The sequence below is a fragment of the Phaethon lepturus genome, unplaced genomic scaffold (assembly GCF_000687285.1).
Source record: "Phaethon lepturus isolate BGI_N335 unplaced genomic scaffold, ASM68728v1 scaffold50906, whole genome shotgun sequence".
Classification (NCBI taxonomy): Eukaryota; Metazoa; Chordata; class Aves; order Phaethontiformes; family Phaethontidae; genus Phaethon; species Phaethon lepturus.
In genome coordinates, this window is record NW_010546518.1 from 1 (window position 1) to 14,991 (window position 14,991).

A 14,991-nucleotide genomic window follows, 5' to 3' on the forward strand; every position below is an offset into this window, starting at 1 on the left:
GGTCGGCAGGCTCGCCCCTTGCTTTAACAGTCCGGTCCGGGCGAAAAAACTAAAACGAGGAGTTGCCCCGAAAGGAAGTGCAGAATGAAGTGGAAACAGGGTAGGATGAGACTTGGTCCTGCGTGTACATGGGGGTGCTTTAGTCTGAACTGTGTCTATTGCTTTATTTATTTTATTTTTTTATATATTTATGTGCTCAGTCGAAGTGTATGGTCGACTCTGCCTGTGTCATAAACGATGCCAAAAGAAAAAAAGAGTTGGATGCTGACTTCTGCTTCCCTCTGTTGTAAACAGCTTCTGCATTTTCTACAAGAATTTTCACAGCAAACCATTTCCAGGACTCATGAAATCAAAAAGCAAGTGGATGGATTGATTAGTGAAACAAAAGCCACAGACTGTCGCCTTCACAATGTCTTCAATGACTTCCTTATGTTGTCCAATACACAGTTCATAGAGAACGTGAGTATGTTCTTGTACGCCATCAAGCTTGTACTTCAAACGCTGGTGTTGTCCCTTACCGTAATGTGGAGAGGTGATTTGACTTTTTGGCAAGTCTGATCTTAATTTAGAGATGAAGTGGCTTTTAATTGCTTTCTCTAAAAGGGTGACCTAATTCCTTCGTGAGCGATGCACAATCCAATATTGGCAGATTCCCTTTTGCCTCTTCTGAGGTACCTTCCTTCCTTGTTTATATGTGACATGGAGATCAGAATTTTGTTTTTAGGACTATGAATGAGTTGGGATCTCTAGGATATCTTGGTATATCTTTACAGGTGGCATGAATGTAGCACTTGGCTGTCTAAATATGAGGAATGCTATACGATACTGTAATTTTGCCCAGTGGTGGTATTTTACAGTAAAAGCAGTTGGTATTAAAGGTGCTGGACTGTAGGGAGCTGTCTGTTACATTTGGTCATGGTGAGCATATTTGTTGGTTAATGTTCCCACTTTATGAATATTGCTCTTTTAGAAAGGTAAAAACTCGACTGGAAAGCCTGTTAGAACATTGTATCACTAGGAGCATGTGTATAACTAAGTTGTAGAGCTTTAGTAGTTTTTCAGATTTGTGGAGGGTTTTTTAGCACTGTGGGTTTTATTGGGTATTTTGTTTTGATCAGCATTGTTCTCAGGCCACTTGTGTCTCATCTGAAGCCATGATGCTGCTATTGGAAAGATGCTGGCAGAGGACAAGATGATGGAAATCTGGATTTCTGTAGTGGGTTTTTTGTTTTTTTTTTTTTCCAGAGCTGTAATGTCTTTTCTGGCCTACCTTTGCTGTTTGCATAATGATTCTGCTAAGAACAGTTTGTACCAAATGTCTTAAGTCTTGGGTTCTTGAAGCTGTTCCCAAATTTAAGTGCACAGAAATAGGTCCTCATTTCTAGCTCACAGTTTAATGTGAGAATCTGTCCCTTCCTAGGGGATAACTGCACCTGTGTTTGAGAAATATGGATGTAGGTTTGCAGGTTCAAGGGCGAGTTTTTATTCCCCTGTGTCTCCTTGTACCTGATACTACAAAAGGGTGCTAAAAGAGCTGGATGGGAGGGATCACCGGACCAAACTAAAGGCTGAGGGAAGATGTGAACCTTCTTTGTAAGTACAGGAGAAAGGTAAACACTAAAGAAAAGCTACTAAATGACAGAAAATAAAAGGAAAATAGACAGCCCATAATGCAACTTAGGTTTGACTTCAAAGGTTTCTAGAACAGCTTTGTTAGGGGGGTTAAAACAGTGCTTTTTTTAACATATTCGGGTCAATCTGTGAATGGGGTTAAATGGTCAACTTGTCTTCTACTACTGCAGTGACATTTGCAGTCTTGTATTACCTCAGTTGTGTTGAGAGGCTGATGGTAATTTCAGGATGATGACTTCAATGCATGAAGGAGTTTATAAAGATGCTTGGCATCATTCATGTCGTCTTTTTTTAAGTGTGTAATAAATTAATATATAATTAATTACACATTAACAGTGTATTTTATTTTGTTGCTGGTGCCCATGGTTTAGCCCCTGCAGCAGTATGTTGTGCTTACTTGAATTAATTTTGCTTGACTTTTTAGAGAGTATATGATGAAGAAGTGGAAGAGCCTATTCCCAAAGCTGACGTTGGAGACTGTAAAACAGAGCAGGTAGTTAACTTAAGCTGCCTTGAGTGCTGGCAGTATCCTTGCAGCTGTTGTCTACCTTCTCATTTTCAAACTTACTTTGCGGACATTACCGCTTACAAACCAAACTGTTTCCTTTGTCCTTGAAGTCTCACTGTTGGATAGCATATGTCAGTCAAACATAAAGTTGACTAATATTGGAGGCTACTACAGTGTATGTTAATCTGTTAGGGCCTCCCCAAGCTCAGCACTGTGTCCAGTAGACAGGACTTACGTGTCAATTTTCAAATGGCTATGCATGTTTTTTCAGCAAGAGAACTGAGGCCTTGGGCCTTCTTACTGGATTCGGAGGTAGTGAATTGGGGAAGCAGAATCTGACTGCAATTCCCAGGGATAAAAACTCAGCTTCTTATATATCTTGCAGTGTAGGTGTATTACACCATAAATGTTCCCTTGATGAGCCTGGAGAACAAATAAGATAGTACCATCCTAGTGTGGATGTTTAGAACATCTCTGTTTCTAGGAGTGATAAAGATGACTTAAGTCAAGCAAAAAAGGGTTCTGAAGGTCTTTCTTTTACATATAGTGAAAAAGCTTTCATTGTACTAATTGTAAGTTAAAATTTTGCACGCATGTTGTGGTGAGGTGGAGCCTTGAGTAGAATGCAATGAGAACGTGTTGTTCCTGTTACTAAAGGAAAAGACACGGGAACAGAAGGAAGCTGATCTGATCCCCAAAATCCAAGAAGCGGTGAATTATGGGTTGCAAGTTCTGGACAGTGCATTTGAACAGCTGGACATCAAAGCAGGCAACTCTGACTCAGAAGAGGAAGAAAGTAACGGAAGGATGGAACTGATACTTGAGCCAAAGGTACAGAGACCTGTCATTGCTGGGAGCATGGGTTTGTGTTTGGCTTTGGACTTGTTTTTTGCTTCTGTCAGCAGTATCACTGCATTGGTATAAAACTGATATTTGTTACATAAAAAGAGGATTTGAGGACTCAATCTGAAGAAGTGCTCCTTGCTGAGCTATTTTTTTCTGTAGCCTGCTTGTCTTGTAGTTGGGTTAGCATTAAGGTATGACACCGTGAAGGGAGTTACTTTAATGGCAGTGAACTTGGAAAGAGAAACGTCAATTCTGGGTGGAGCCGGACCTTTAAATTTCATGCTCTTTAGGTACTAAACCATATATTCATAGGTGGTTTTTACTCTCCCTGTAATTAAGAACCCTAGGTGCAGGATTTGGGATAAGACTGATGCCTACAGGTCTTTGCAAGTATATTCTTCTGTTAGATGACACCTAGAAAATGAATTGGGACCACACAAATAGAAGTAGCCTCCTTCTTTGGCAATGTTAAAGGGGACTAAACCTCAGCTGGTTGACCCAGTTGCATGCTGACTTGAAGCATGTGTCTGGTGGGACTCTCTTGAAACAAGGTTGTATCTTCCCTGAGTTAAAACAAGGAGTGTAAAGACAGAAGTCTTATCAGCAATGTAAAGCTGTTCCTAGATGTCAGAAAGACTGGATGATGTCTCTTTCCAGGATCTCTATATTGACCGGCCTTTACCTTACTTGATTGGCTCTCAGCAGTTTATGGAACAAGATGATGTTGGCCTTGGAGACCTCTCTAGTGAGGGTATGTGCTGGCATGACCTTTTATTCCTATGCAGGTAACAGAACTAATCTGAGATTTTGGTCTGTTTTAACTCACAGCTTGGGTTATACTGTGTAGTGTTCTTGCACGTTTAGACGCACACTGTAATTAGCTGGGAAAGAAAATGTGCATCATGCTGTAACAATCATTTTTCTAGTGTGCAAAGCAGTAACCTCAGTAATTTGTACTGTGTGTATTAGAAAAACAAAGTGCTAAAATTTCAGCAACCTTCAAAGCTCTTCCAAACCACTCTCTTCTTCCACCTGATTTTTAGTTTTCTTCACAAAGCCTTTAAAGTTGCTGTTGATACGTCTGGTGACCACATTGCTCTGTTTACAGATGTCATGTCCGATCTTAACTTTTCTGTTTTCATTTAAAATAGAAGGATCAGTAGATAGCGATCGTGGAAGTGTAATTGACAGTGAAGAGAAGGATGAAGAGGTAGGTGATAAGTGACAGAATACCAGCTACTTTGCACAAGCATTCATGAGTCCTTAGTTGTGTGTGAGGCCACTAGCTACCTTGATTTTACATGGGGTGGGTCTCAAGATAATATTGCCTAATGTGTGTTCCCTATGTCCATTGTGGTAAATGTGCTTTTCATTATTCTTATGCAGCAATTTCCTCTGCAGCTTTTCGGAGGAGCAATAAAGTGGTATTGGCTCTAACTGCTACTATAGTAGAATACTTCAAACTGAAGTATTTTATTCCAATCTAATTTCACTTTGTGAAGCGAATGAGATGCTTACTAAGAATTGCATCTGTGGAGAACAAACCTGTTGTAAATTATGGTTACAAAGAAAGGGATGGAGACTAACAGGAGCTAGTTTAAAGGTTAAGTAGGTGTCTGTAATCCATCTCCAGGGTTTACCTCATATATCTGCTGCGTTGGACTATCAATTTCTGATATGTTTTGCCTGCCTTGGCTAGAATATCTTTGCTTTGTAACTGTGCTATGGAAGCACAGGAAAAAAACCTTACTTTTTCCTGAGGAGTTTGCTTTTGGTATCTTTGCTCAATTAAAGTTAAATCCTTTTTGAGTTAGTCAAACACACTGTCAGATGGAGCTTGCTGTCTTTGCTAAATTAATAACTTACTAGAGAGCTCTGTTCATGAAGATGGTCAACAGTGGGGAAACAATTCCTTGGTCAGGTCACAGTGAGGAGAGTTGAATATCCGAATGTAAGCAAGTCCAGAGCTTCTGAGCCCGCTCTTGACCACTGGACAAAAATAATGTGTGATACTTGTCTTTGGATCTCTTGTGTTCCAGGAATCAGATGATGAATTTGGAAACCCTAGTGAAGATGACCAAAAGACGGTACGGTTATACACCCTGGTGCAACCTGAAAGACTTCCCACTTGTGACACAGTGAGGATGCAAGAAAGAGGAGATAAGAGCTCTAGACGATTAACTATTAAAAACTTTGGTTAAGCCTAATTTGTATAACTTTGTACAGGAAGGTTGTCCTGGACAGATGGCACTGTGGTGTGAAATTGAATCTGGGTTGGGCTTAGACATGCTTACAAGCCATCATTAGATGCAAAGCGTATATGGGAAGGCATTGTCTGATGTGTTTTCCTCAGGAATAACTCTGGAGTCATGAGAGTTCAAAGAACCTAGCACAGGAAAATAAGGTTCCTGTAGGATTATTTGGTCTATAATTAAAATTCTAAACTTTCTATGCAGTATGTAAGGAACAGTGCAGATTGAGTATGACATGAAATCAAAGATATGAACAGTAGTAAATGTTTGAAAAGTATGTCCACTTGGATAATGAATGAAAAGCGAAAAGAAATGTTTAGACTGAAAAATTCAAGTCTGACTTTAGTTATTGGTAGTAGATGGTAGTAGGAGAAGGAATCTTACCCATGTTTAGATGTGCCAGTGCAAAAGACGTTTATGCTTGGAATCCTCAATCTGAAATGATTTAGTGCCAAAAGAAGAATGTTTCAAAAAGCAATGCTTTTTAAATCTATGTATTCATAAAACAGTGTTACAAAAGTACTCAGATGTTACATTAAACTGCATTTACCTTCATAGGGTAACTTTGTATGCCTAATGTATTTTAAGATGAGCAAGTATCTTTGGGTTGTTCATGGTTTAGTTCACTTCTGGGTCTTTGTCTGTGCCAGCTCACAATTTATCTTTCTCATTCGCTTTTTCTTACTGACATGACTGAGCCAAAATGTGGGGATGTATTGTCTGTAATTCTGCTATCCACCTTAGGAATAGCTCAAGATGATATAATTTTTTTACTAGCTGATCACAATGTTCCTGAGTTAAGGATAAATACTAGGTCTTTAGTGGAGAGTAGGTTCTGAGCTAAGGGAAGCAGCACAGCCAAAGCAGTTCAGGCTTGTGTATAGTAGCGGTACTCTCATTGTGAGGAGAGCCTTAGTGTCCTCAGATGTGTCTCTGCTCCAGAAATGTTCAGTGACACAGGACAGGGGTGTACTAGAGAATGCATCAACTTGCTTGGAGATAGAGGCACTCCTTCCTTGCCTCCCAAACTGGCTGAATGTTTCCTTCCTTTCAGTGTTTGCTTTGAATATTTTACCTAAGTAGATATAGTTTTGTGCTTGTTTTGTATGCCAGCTTCAGGAGAACACAAGAGGTTATATCTGTTTTTTAGAGGACAGCACAGATGAGTGATGAAGATGATTATGATGGCTGTGATCTCTTTGACTCTGAAAAAGAGGAAGATGAGGATGGAGACTTAGATGAAAACTCAAGGCCTGTAAGTAATTGTTGCTTCCCTGGAGAGAGAGATTTTACTTCCCTCATGAAAAATCTGTCCTTACAGGGATTGTAATGGTACATCTCAGTTACCTGGGATGGAATCCCATAGAGAGGATCTGTAAAAATCCTGAATGGTCTTTCAGCATGGTTCTTCAGGCTTTACCCATTTAAACTAGGGGATTCCTGCACCCTAAGATGGCATCAAAACTGTGTGTGAAGGTCATTAAGAAATTACTTGTTAGATTTGTGTGTGGTAAATGCTTCTTGCTTGTCCAGCTCCCAAAACAGGGTGACATTAAAAACTATGTGATCATAAGGGACTAGAAAGGGTGCTTTTTTTTCTCTTGATGCACGCATAATTTCTTAATTGCTTTCTTAATAGAAAGCTGCATTGCCTCTTCTGAGGAATAATAAACTTTCAATAAAAGTCTAGACAGGACATTATACAAGTGGGGCTATAGAATACAGTATTTATAATTGCAATTGCATCAAGTCGGTAACTGGATTGTATATGAAGAATAAGCTGTTATTTGTTCCTAATCTTCAGAGAAGGAAGAGGCCAACATCATTTGCAGATGAGCTGGCAGCCCGAATCAAAGGAGAAGTACCAGTGAAACAGGATGAAGAGTGTTCGTGTAAGTTAACTCTTTAGATTTGATAAGTGCTTGTGTGAGATATTGCAGGACTCATGAGAGAGCTGGGCAGGAGATTCTGTGTAACAGAAGTTTCACAGATCTGTTATTTGAATATGTCTTAGGTGAAAGCCCAGAGAGTGGAACTAAAGACACTATTTTGCATTCTGAGAAACGTTTTGGCCATAATTTTATAGGAATTAATTGGAATCTGTTGAGTGTTATGGAGGAAAACACATTGCTTTCAGGTGAGACAGGTCACTCCCCAGTCACGCACATTATTAGAAAGGTTTTCTCTCCAATATGATTCTCCCTCTGCTTATAAAACTGCATGTTTGACCACATGTTCTTCGCCCTATTTCAGGTAAGTATGTGGAAGCCACTGTAGTCTTTCTGTGAGCTCTACAGCAGAAAACCCTTCAAGCAGTAGATTTATGTTTTCATGGGGTGTAGGTTGTTTGTTTTCTCCTTTTTGTGGCTTAAATAGGCTGCATTTGAGGAACTTTTCCTTGCTACTGTTTTCAGTGATATTTTAGACTAAATACTGCATTTACTTTTGCATCGCTTTCAAAGGGAGAGACTTTTCTCAATTATACTTGAGCTAAGCAGCAGTTGAAAATAGCTGACTGAAATTGAGGTGACAGGTGCTTATGAGCCTGCTTTTGACCTGTAATTCTGAGAGCATGAACAGACAAAAACAGTGCGTGTTCTTGTGTGTTCAAACAATCAAGCTAGGTCTGTGGATATCAGAGTATAAAACCCAGCTTACCTTATTCAGTTACAGGGAAATCTTCTGTTCATTGAAATAACCTTGAGATGGTAAGGCCAGAGGGAATAAAACTCTGGCTTTGCCTTACGTAACTGAATCAAGTATAATATGTCTGCAGCCATTTGAGATGCACCAAGGTTCTGCACACTCTGTGTGGGACCTGCATCATCTGGAATACTGTGTTGCTCTCTGGCATCTCAAGTGACACTAGTCTGTGTGTGGGCAACTGTTGAACCCACAGTGTGACAAAATGATGCTATTAAGTGCCAGTTTTAGAACCTGTGCTTCATAGAATAGCTTCAGTGGACTGATTCATATGAAATTGTATGTCAGCTTGGTTAGATTATTTGTTTTAGGTTCTCTTTACCATGGATTGATCATAGGCTACAAGTAAAGATGGACTATTTTATTTGTTTTGAAAATTTCTTCTTAAAGCCCTGTCATCAGAGACCAAAACAAGGAAAACCCTGAAAGAGAAGAATGAAGTGAGAGTTCCATCAGATGGTAGGATTTCCTCCTTTCTTGTTTTTGAACTGTGGGCTGGAATATAAGACACCACTTAAGAAACTGTGGCCTCTACTCTAGAAACTGGGTGGAATATCAGTGAGTATCCTTCAAAGTTAGTGTGTACACAAAACTAGGTTGTGATGTGCATGTAAAACAAGGCTAGGAACAGGCCTCGTGAGAGTATCTCCTTAAATGTGGTCTTGTGGAGCAACCATATTCAACCCAGTCTGACTACAGCAGCTTCTCTATATGTGTCATGTTTATGAGAGAGACGGGATGGAATCAAACCAGTTTTACTTTTGGTCGTCTCTTTAATTCTCTTTCCTGAAACTTGGTCAGTTGCGCCACAGCTCTTGGCTCTTGTGCTTTCTAGATGAAGATGACGACATCTTCAAGCCTCCTAAGTTGACTGATGAAGACTTCACGCCATTCGGTTCTAGAGGTGGTCTCTTCAGTGGTGGAACAGGCCTCTTTGATGATGAAGAGGTGAGAATGCTGGAGAGGATAGAAATGGAGTGTGTGTGTTCTCCTTTTAAAAACAAAAGGTCCTGACCAATTCTTGCCTGTGGAGGGCAGGGAGGGGAAACAGCATTTTGTTGCTTGGTAACATTCAAGCATAGTGGAACAGTGTAGCCTTCTAGTAGTTATGTTCTCCTTGGCACAAAGCCTCTTCTGCAGTAGTGCTGCTAGAGATGCAAATGTGGTCCTATCGTTACCTTAGGTGCTAATTCCAGCAGACCTTACTCGGCACCAACGTCACTACCTGCGGAGATAAACAAACAGTATGGCATTTGGTTTATTTTAAAACAGAAGATTTCTATTAAAACGCCTGTCAGAATACTGAGTTTTGTCATTCTGTCTTTCTCCCTGGGTGTGGGAGAAGTTTGAGAGGAAAGAGAACAGGTATAATTTTCCACTTCATCTTTCACAAACAATATTTGGGCAATGATGCCGTTGGGCTTCTCTGTGCTGTTGGAAGTTCCCTATTGCAATTATGTTATGTTCTTTCATCTAGCTATTGTACAATTACTAGGTTACCTGCACTGGCAAGAAAAGTTCACCTTTAACTTACTCTTGTGCTATGTATGTATAGCTGACTTGATGAAGGAATGCCACTAAGTGCATTTCTGACCTTATTTTAGCATTGTTTGTGCATGTGAAGGGGGGAAGAAACCCAATGTTGGGGATACAGATTTAAGAATCTGAAAGTGCAGCTGTGTAAAACAAATGATTGCCTCTGATTTTATTATGCAGCTGATACAGGTAACAGTCAAGCATGGTCCAGAATAGTAGCCAAAATGTTGCCTTTGCTGGATGTTGTGTTCCTTGTTGCAACTAAGAAAGTCTGATGTTCCTTGGAGCTGAGGAGGCTATTAGACTGAAATTTGGAAGGAGACCTCATGTACAGCTGACCTCAAGCTTACTGTACCATTTTGCTGGAATATAGCCAGCAAACAAGAATATAGCCAACAAACACCAGAGAGGGGCATTGTGTGAAGGGAAGGGGATAGTTCTATGCAGTGCTTTCCACAAACATGCAGCCTTTCTTGAAAAAATAATATGCTTTCTTTTTAAGTAGCACCCAACAGCTTTAAAAAAATAAATTTAAAAAAATCCAATAGTGCAAGCCAGCTTTGTGTCATTGCAAATTCAGATGAAGCTATCATTAGAGCCTCTTGGTTACTTATTGCCAAGGCTATTCTCATCCTGTAGATGCAAGACAGCCAAGCAGATTTGTCTGTGATTGGCCTGCCTGCATACACTTGTTCTTGGTCTGCTGTTATCTGAAAGTTAATCATTTAGGAAGGGTAACTTACCTTCACTTACCTTGTGCCATGGAGGATGCCTTACTGTACAGCTACAGTAGGTCAACAGGCAAACAGTAACTGACAAATATCCTAAGTATTGCTGCCTTCTTTCCACAAAGCTTTATACAAAGACCATTTTGAGCCTCCAGGGAGGCAACTTCTAATACTCAACTTCTTGTAAGTGGGAGGCTTTCAAGAAATTAAGTGGTCAGTACTTAAAATATCTGGAAGCTTCCTGGAAATCTAGGCTGTCATTCTTGGGGAAGATCAGCACAGGGCAAATGCAACCTGGACACAAAGATTTTTGTGGGAGTGTTCCACAATTTTCTGCACTATAATGTGTACCTCTGCACCATACTGGTGTCCTAGAGTCTCCTTAGCAACAGTATAAATCATTCATCTTGACCATGTGAAGTTCAGGAGTATTTTTATGCTTGTCCTGGCCCGAATTCTTCCTTCAAGCCTTACTGTATAAATTTCAGTAAGAAAGCTTAGAATGATGTAATCAGGACCTAAGCAGCTGTAGATTAATTAGTGTAAGCCCTTGAAGATGTGCAGATAAAAGATCATTCCTTCTCTGCAGTAAACAGACTGATAATCAGTGTAAATTAAATTTAAGAAGACATAAAGCTACTATTCTGAATGTATGCACTCAAGGTAGCACTTGAGTACCTAGGTTTCAGTTTATATGTGCAGACAACCTTTTGAGAAGGGAGCAGTGGTTACCTTCTCTATGTTGGCTTAGAAATTTATATTCTACATGGGGAAAATTGTCAGCTTTTTTGCTACAAAAAACAAATTCACCGTTTCCCTCCCTTTGCATTTTCATCTACAATCAGAGTGATCTTTTTGCTGAAGCACCAAAAGGAGAAGAATCAAAAGAGAGAGAGGAGCGAGTCCCAATAAGTGAAGGTGAGAACCAATTGTTACCTCCTGTAATTCTGTCTATGCTGTGATTTGTCACTGCTGGTGGCTAGACTGTTTTGTTTCCAAACTAGAAAGTCTGAAAGTAGCAACTGTTGACAAGTATCTTCTCCCCAGTCTTAATAGAGAACAGCTGTGTTTTCCTTGAATTTTAAATGTGTTTGTTCACTATGATCTCTTACACACACCGACTCTCCTGGAGCTGAAGGGATGTCCTTACTATATTGGCATAGCTCTCTGCATGCATTGGGTTCCTGCTGCTGAAGAGTTCTTTGCAGGATCCAGTTGTGAGTTTGAGTTGAGTAAGGATTTCTTCTTGCAGATTAATGCACATCTGAGTTTCCCATTAGCTGCATATCTAGACTCTTAAGGTCTGAGCACATGTTCTGTACTGCAGCAGATTTTACTGAAGCATTGTATTTGAGTTTTCACATATGGGTTAGGAGATTAAGCCATTTTGGTTTGGGTGTGTTGTATTGAAATGGTTTTGAGTGTGCAAATGTGAACTCTTGTAAATCATGCTATGTGTAAATGTATGTCATGTTTATAAGCTTCAGTTTAGTAGAGCTGTTTTGTGGGGTTTTAATGGAGCAAAAATAGCTAGACTATTCTTATCTGAAAAAAAACCTAGAAGTTCAAAGAGAATGTCTAAAGAGTTCTGAGCTGTTGCGGGGGGTGGGAAATAGAGCTCAGAAGACTTCTCAGGTACCTATTTCTATGGTAGAGTTCTGAAGGCTTGGACAACATAAAACAAGTGCATCCATTTGTGTTGTACTTCCTATGATTTCAGCATCCTCTACAAAGTCCTTAAAGAAAGTTCCTGCAGGTGCGGTATCTCTGTTCCCAGGTATGATTCGTTCAATAGCAAACTGCTTCATGCACAAAATGCACTTTTCCTTAAAACCTGCTGGAGAGGTTTTAAAGAAGAAAACTACCCAAATAGAGCAGCACTGCATTGCTTGATCATGTGCTTAATGACAAATACAGGTGCTTCTACCATGCCAAGCCTAAACTGCAGCATGCTTTATGGATAACCAAGATTTTGTAGGAGCTCTGAAGGTTGATATTGATGGCAGATATTGGCAGCTGTGAGCTTCCAGTGTTGTGCTATGCACCTTTCAGGATGTGTGTTACTTTAATTGATATAATACACTTAAAGTCTGCGGTGAATGCAGTCACACCTTCCCTCTGTACTCTGAGAAGGAAATGCATTTTGATCTTTCAGATTTGATCATATTCCTTTAGGTTAGCAGAAGAACAGTTTAAACATCAAGTTCCTATATTTTTGTGGCACAGGTAAATAAGACCAATCTTGTTTCTCCAGTTCTGATTAGGAGGATCTACACACATGGGGAAGGACCAGATCTGTAACTTGGAGCTAAAAAAACCAAAACTGTACTAAGATCCCTCTTCCATATCAGATTTCAAGCTGAACAATGGAAAGAAACATGTCACCAGTCTGTTTGAATCAACTGACTTTGATTTCTGTCTCTGTGCAGGGTCCTCACCTGATTGAGTTACCTTAATTTTAAGTTTTGCCCTTTCTTAATAAAGATCTATTTTAAGACTATGGCTTCAGTTAACGGAGCGCTCAGCATGATTTTTAGAGTAGGACATATACAAATACAGGCTTTTTACTCCAGGATGAAAGATATACATCAGCAACAGTCATTCTACATAATTGTAAGATTTGGTAGCAAAGTTTAAAACAGCAGATTGAGGTTTTCTTTATCCTTTGGTCTTTGTTGGAGGTACTGTTGCATAAGCAGTGTATTTCCCATCATTCTAACAGTGTCCTGTTCTAGCTCATGAGGAATTAAGTTATATGTATCATTTATTCAAAGTCTTCAGTTGCTCCCTCTCAGTAACTTGCAGACAGGCTAAAGTCACTAGAGAAAAAACAAGATTGAGGCTCCTTTGCTATTCAAAATCACTTGATGAACATGTTCACAGTGAACATTTTGTTTAGGAACTTAAGAATGTTTAATAATTAACTGAACTTTGTGGCTCTATTCCTGTCAATTCTGTGGCAATTCTAATTGTGTGATACATTATTTTATAATAAACTGCTGCTGTGCTAGTCAAAATTCATGCAGCCTGCTGACTTTTAACCAAATAGCAGTTGTTCTACTTTCTGCCAACCTTTCAATTAAAGCCTCTTTTTTTAATACCCCTCACCATTTCCAAGCATCTATGTATAAGGAGCAAAATGACAGACTTGGAACCAGGCTGCCAATTTTTACCAAAAATGCTAAAAACGTTTGCAGACAATCTATTGACATGCATGTATCGCTGAAGTAGGACATTTCCACATCGGATGTAGAAGAAACAGTTGTTACCAGCTTACTCGAGTTGATCACTACCATACCTGAAGTATGCAGGAATCTTGCCACCAAACTCGGCCTCATACTGCAGTACTACTAGTGGTCCTGCATGACAAGTGCAATGCCTTGGGAGAACTCAGTCACCTGTCCTCCCCTCTCCTCAAGCACCTTACCACTCTTATTTGTCCACAGTGATGTGGTTTACTAGTTATTAAAGTAGGATTCTGGTTTGAGAAGTCTATAGGGATGACAGTGTGTGACTGCTGGGTCTTCTAGCTTCAACATGAAACCTGGCTGCTGGCACTAGGGGAGATGAGCAGGTCTGAGGAAGAAGTGATTGCAGTGAGAGTGAGGGGCTATCTATCTGTGACTTGGCTTTATCAGGAAGTTTCTAGCTAATGCTTTTGTTGCGGTGTTGATGCAGGAGCGCATTAAAGTTGCTGTGATGGAAACTCTGCCTGGCTCCACTTACTGTGGCACAAGTTCAGCTTTTCAGTAACGCTGGCAATGATCTCTGTGTTTTGTTTTCTGTTGTTGTGTCTGTCCCCCCCACCCCATCTGACCTGCAGGAGGAAGTGATGTGTTTAGTTCCACTGTAATTGTGGAAAAAGACATGAAACCTGCAGCACAGGGCACAGAGAAAACTCCTAAACAGCCTGGGAAAGTTGTTCTGTTTGATGATGACGATGATGATTTCTTTGTGGGAGCAACTAAAAAGACTCCAGATTCAGGTACCTCTATACTTGTGCAGTAGAAGGTTAAACATTAAAAGTCATCAAAACTGAAACTGATAGGAACCAATGAGTTACAGAATTCAAACCTGTGTCACTGCTACTTCTGCTTGTGTTTTTTGGGGTTTGGGTTTTTTTTGTTGTTTTTATTGGCATTTCTTTTCCTCAGAGTGGTGTGGGACTGGTTTATTTGTACATGCTCTCCACTGACTTTCCTCTCTTAGGGTGCTCCTTCTATTGCTAGGGCAGTATCTAGACTTAAATAAAGGAAATGGTACAGACTTTATTCGCACAGCCTTGAGTCCCCGCGCCCAACACTCCCCATTGGCAGGTTCTAGGCCTTTAGAGGTGCCAAGCCAATATAAAACACTGCCTTTAGAGGTGCCAGCTGACTCTACCCCAATGCTTGTTGACTGCACTCTTTGTTACCAGTGCTGTCAGGTAAATGGTGTTTTGCTTTGAGAGCTTGCCTGGCTTTTTCTTTTAAAGGCTCTTGATGTTGGTCATCTTTAAAAAGGGAGCATGGTATCTTTTGAGACTCTGGTATCTTCTCTTGTTCAGTAATGGCTGTTCTGTTCTTTTCATTCCCTGTTTGTTTTGTTTCTTAATGCAGGCAAGTCCACAGCTGGCCTATTTGATGATGATGATGAAGGTGACTTATTCAAGGAAAAACCTGCCATTCCTACTGTGGTTTCTTGCACAACTAAAGAAACTGAAAGCTGTAGGGAGACAGTCATGGAAAAAAAGGTAATGGCATATAAATGGAAAAAAGTTACTATGGCAGCTGAAATAGTCTTTCTG

At 40.0% G+C, this 14,991-nt stretch overlaps 1 protein-coding gene across 1 annotated transcript in view; it reads left to right on the forward strand.

Annotated features, from left to right (window-relative positions):
- The first annotated feature begins 300 nt into the window (after window positions 1-300).
- The window catches only part of LOC104622504 (WASH complex subunit FAM21A-like), a 36,462-nt gene continuing 21,771 nt past the window's right edge, over window positions 301-14,991 (forward strand). The window contains exons 1-14 of the mRNA XM_010289315.1: window positions 301-459; window positions 2,057-2,125; window positions 2,798-2,971; window positions 3,644-3,737; window positions 4,138-4,196; window positions 5,026-5,073; window positions 6,389-6,493; window positions 7,043-7,130; window positions 8,332-8,400; window positions 8,777-8,889; window positions 11,051-11,123; window positions 11,926-11,982; window positions 14,029-14,190; window positions 14,804-14,937. Coding sequence (XP_010287617.1) covers window positions 430-459; window positions 2,057-2,125; window positions 2,798-2,971; window positions 3,644-3,737; window positions 4,138-4,196; window positions 5,026-5,073; window positions 6,389-6,493; window positions 7,043-7,130; window positions 8,332-8,400; window positions 8,777-8,889; window positions 11,051-11,123; window positions 11,926-11,982; window positions 14,029-14,190; window positions 14,804-14,937 — 1,275 coding nt within the window. The 5' untranslated portion in view covers window positions 301-429. The remainder of the gene's footprint in view (window positions 460-2,056; window positions 2,126-2,797; window positions 2,972-3,643; window positions 3,738-4,137; window positions 4,197-5,025; window positions 5,074-6,388; window positions 6,494-7,042; window positions 7,131-8,331; window positions 8,401-8,776; window positions 8,890-11,050; window positions 11,124-11,925; window positions 11,983-14,028; window positions 14,191-14,803; window positions 14,938-14,991) is intronic.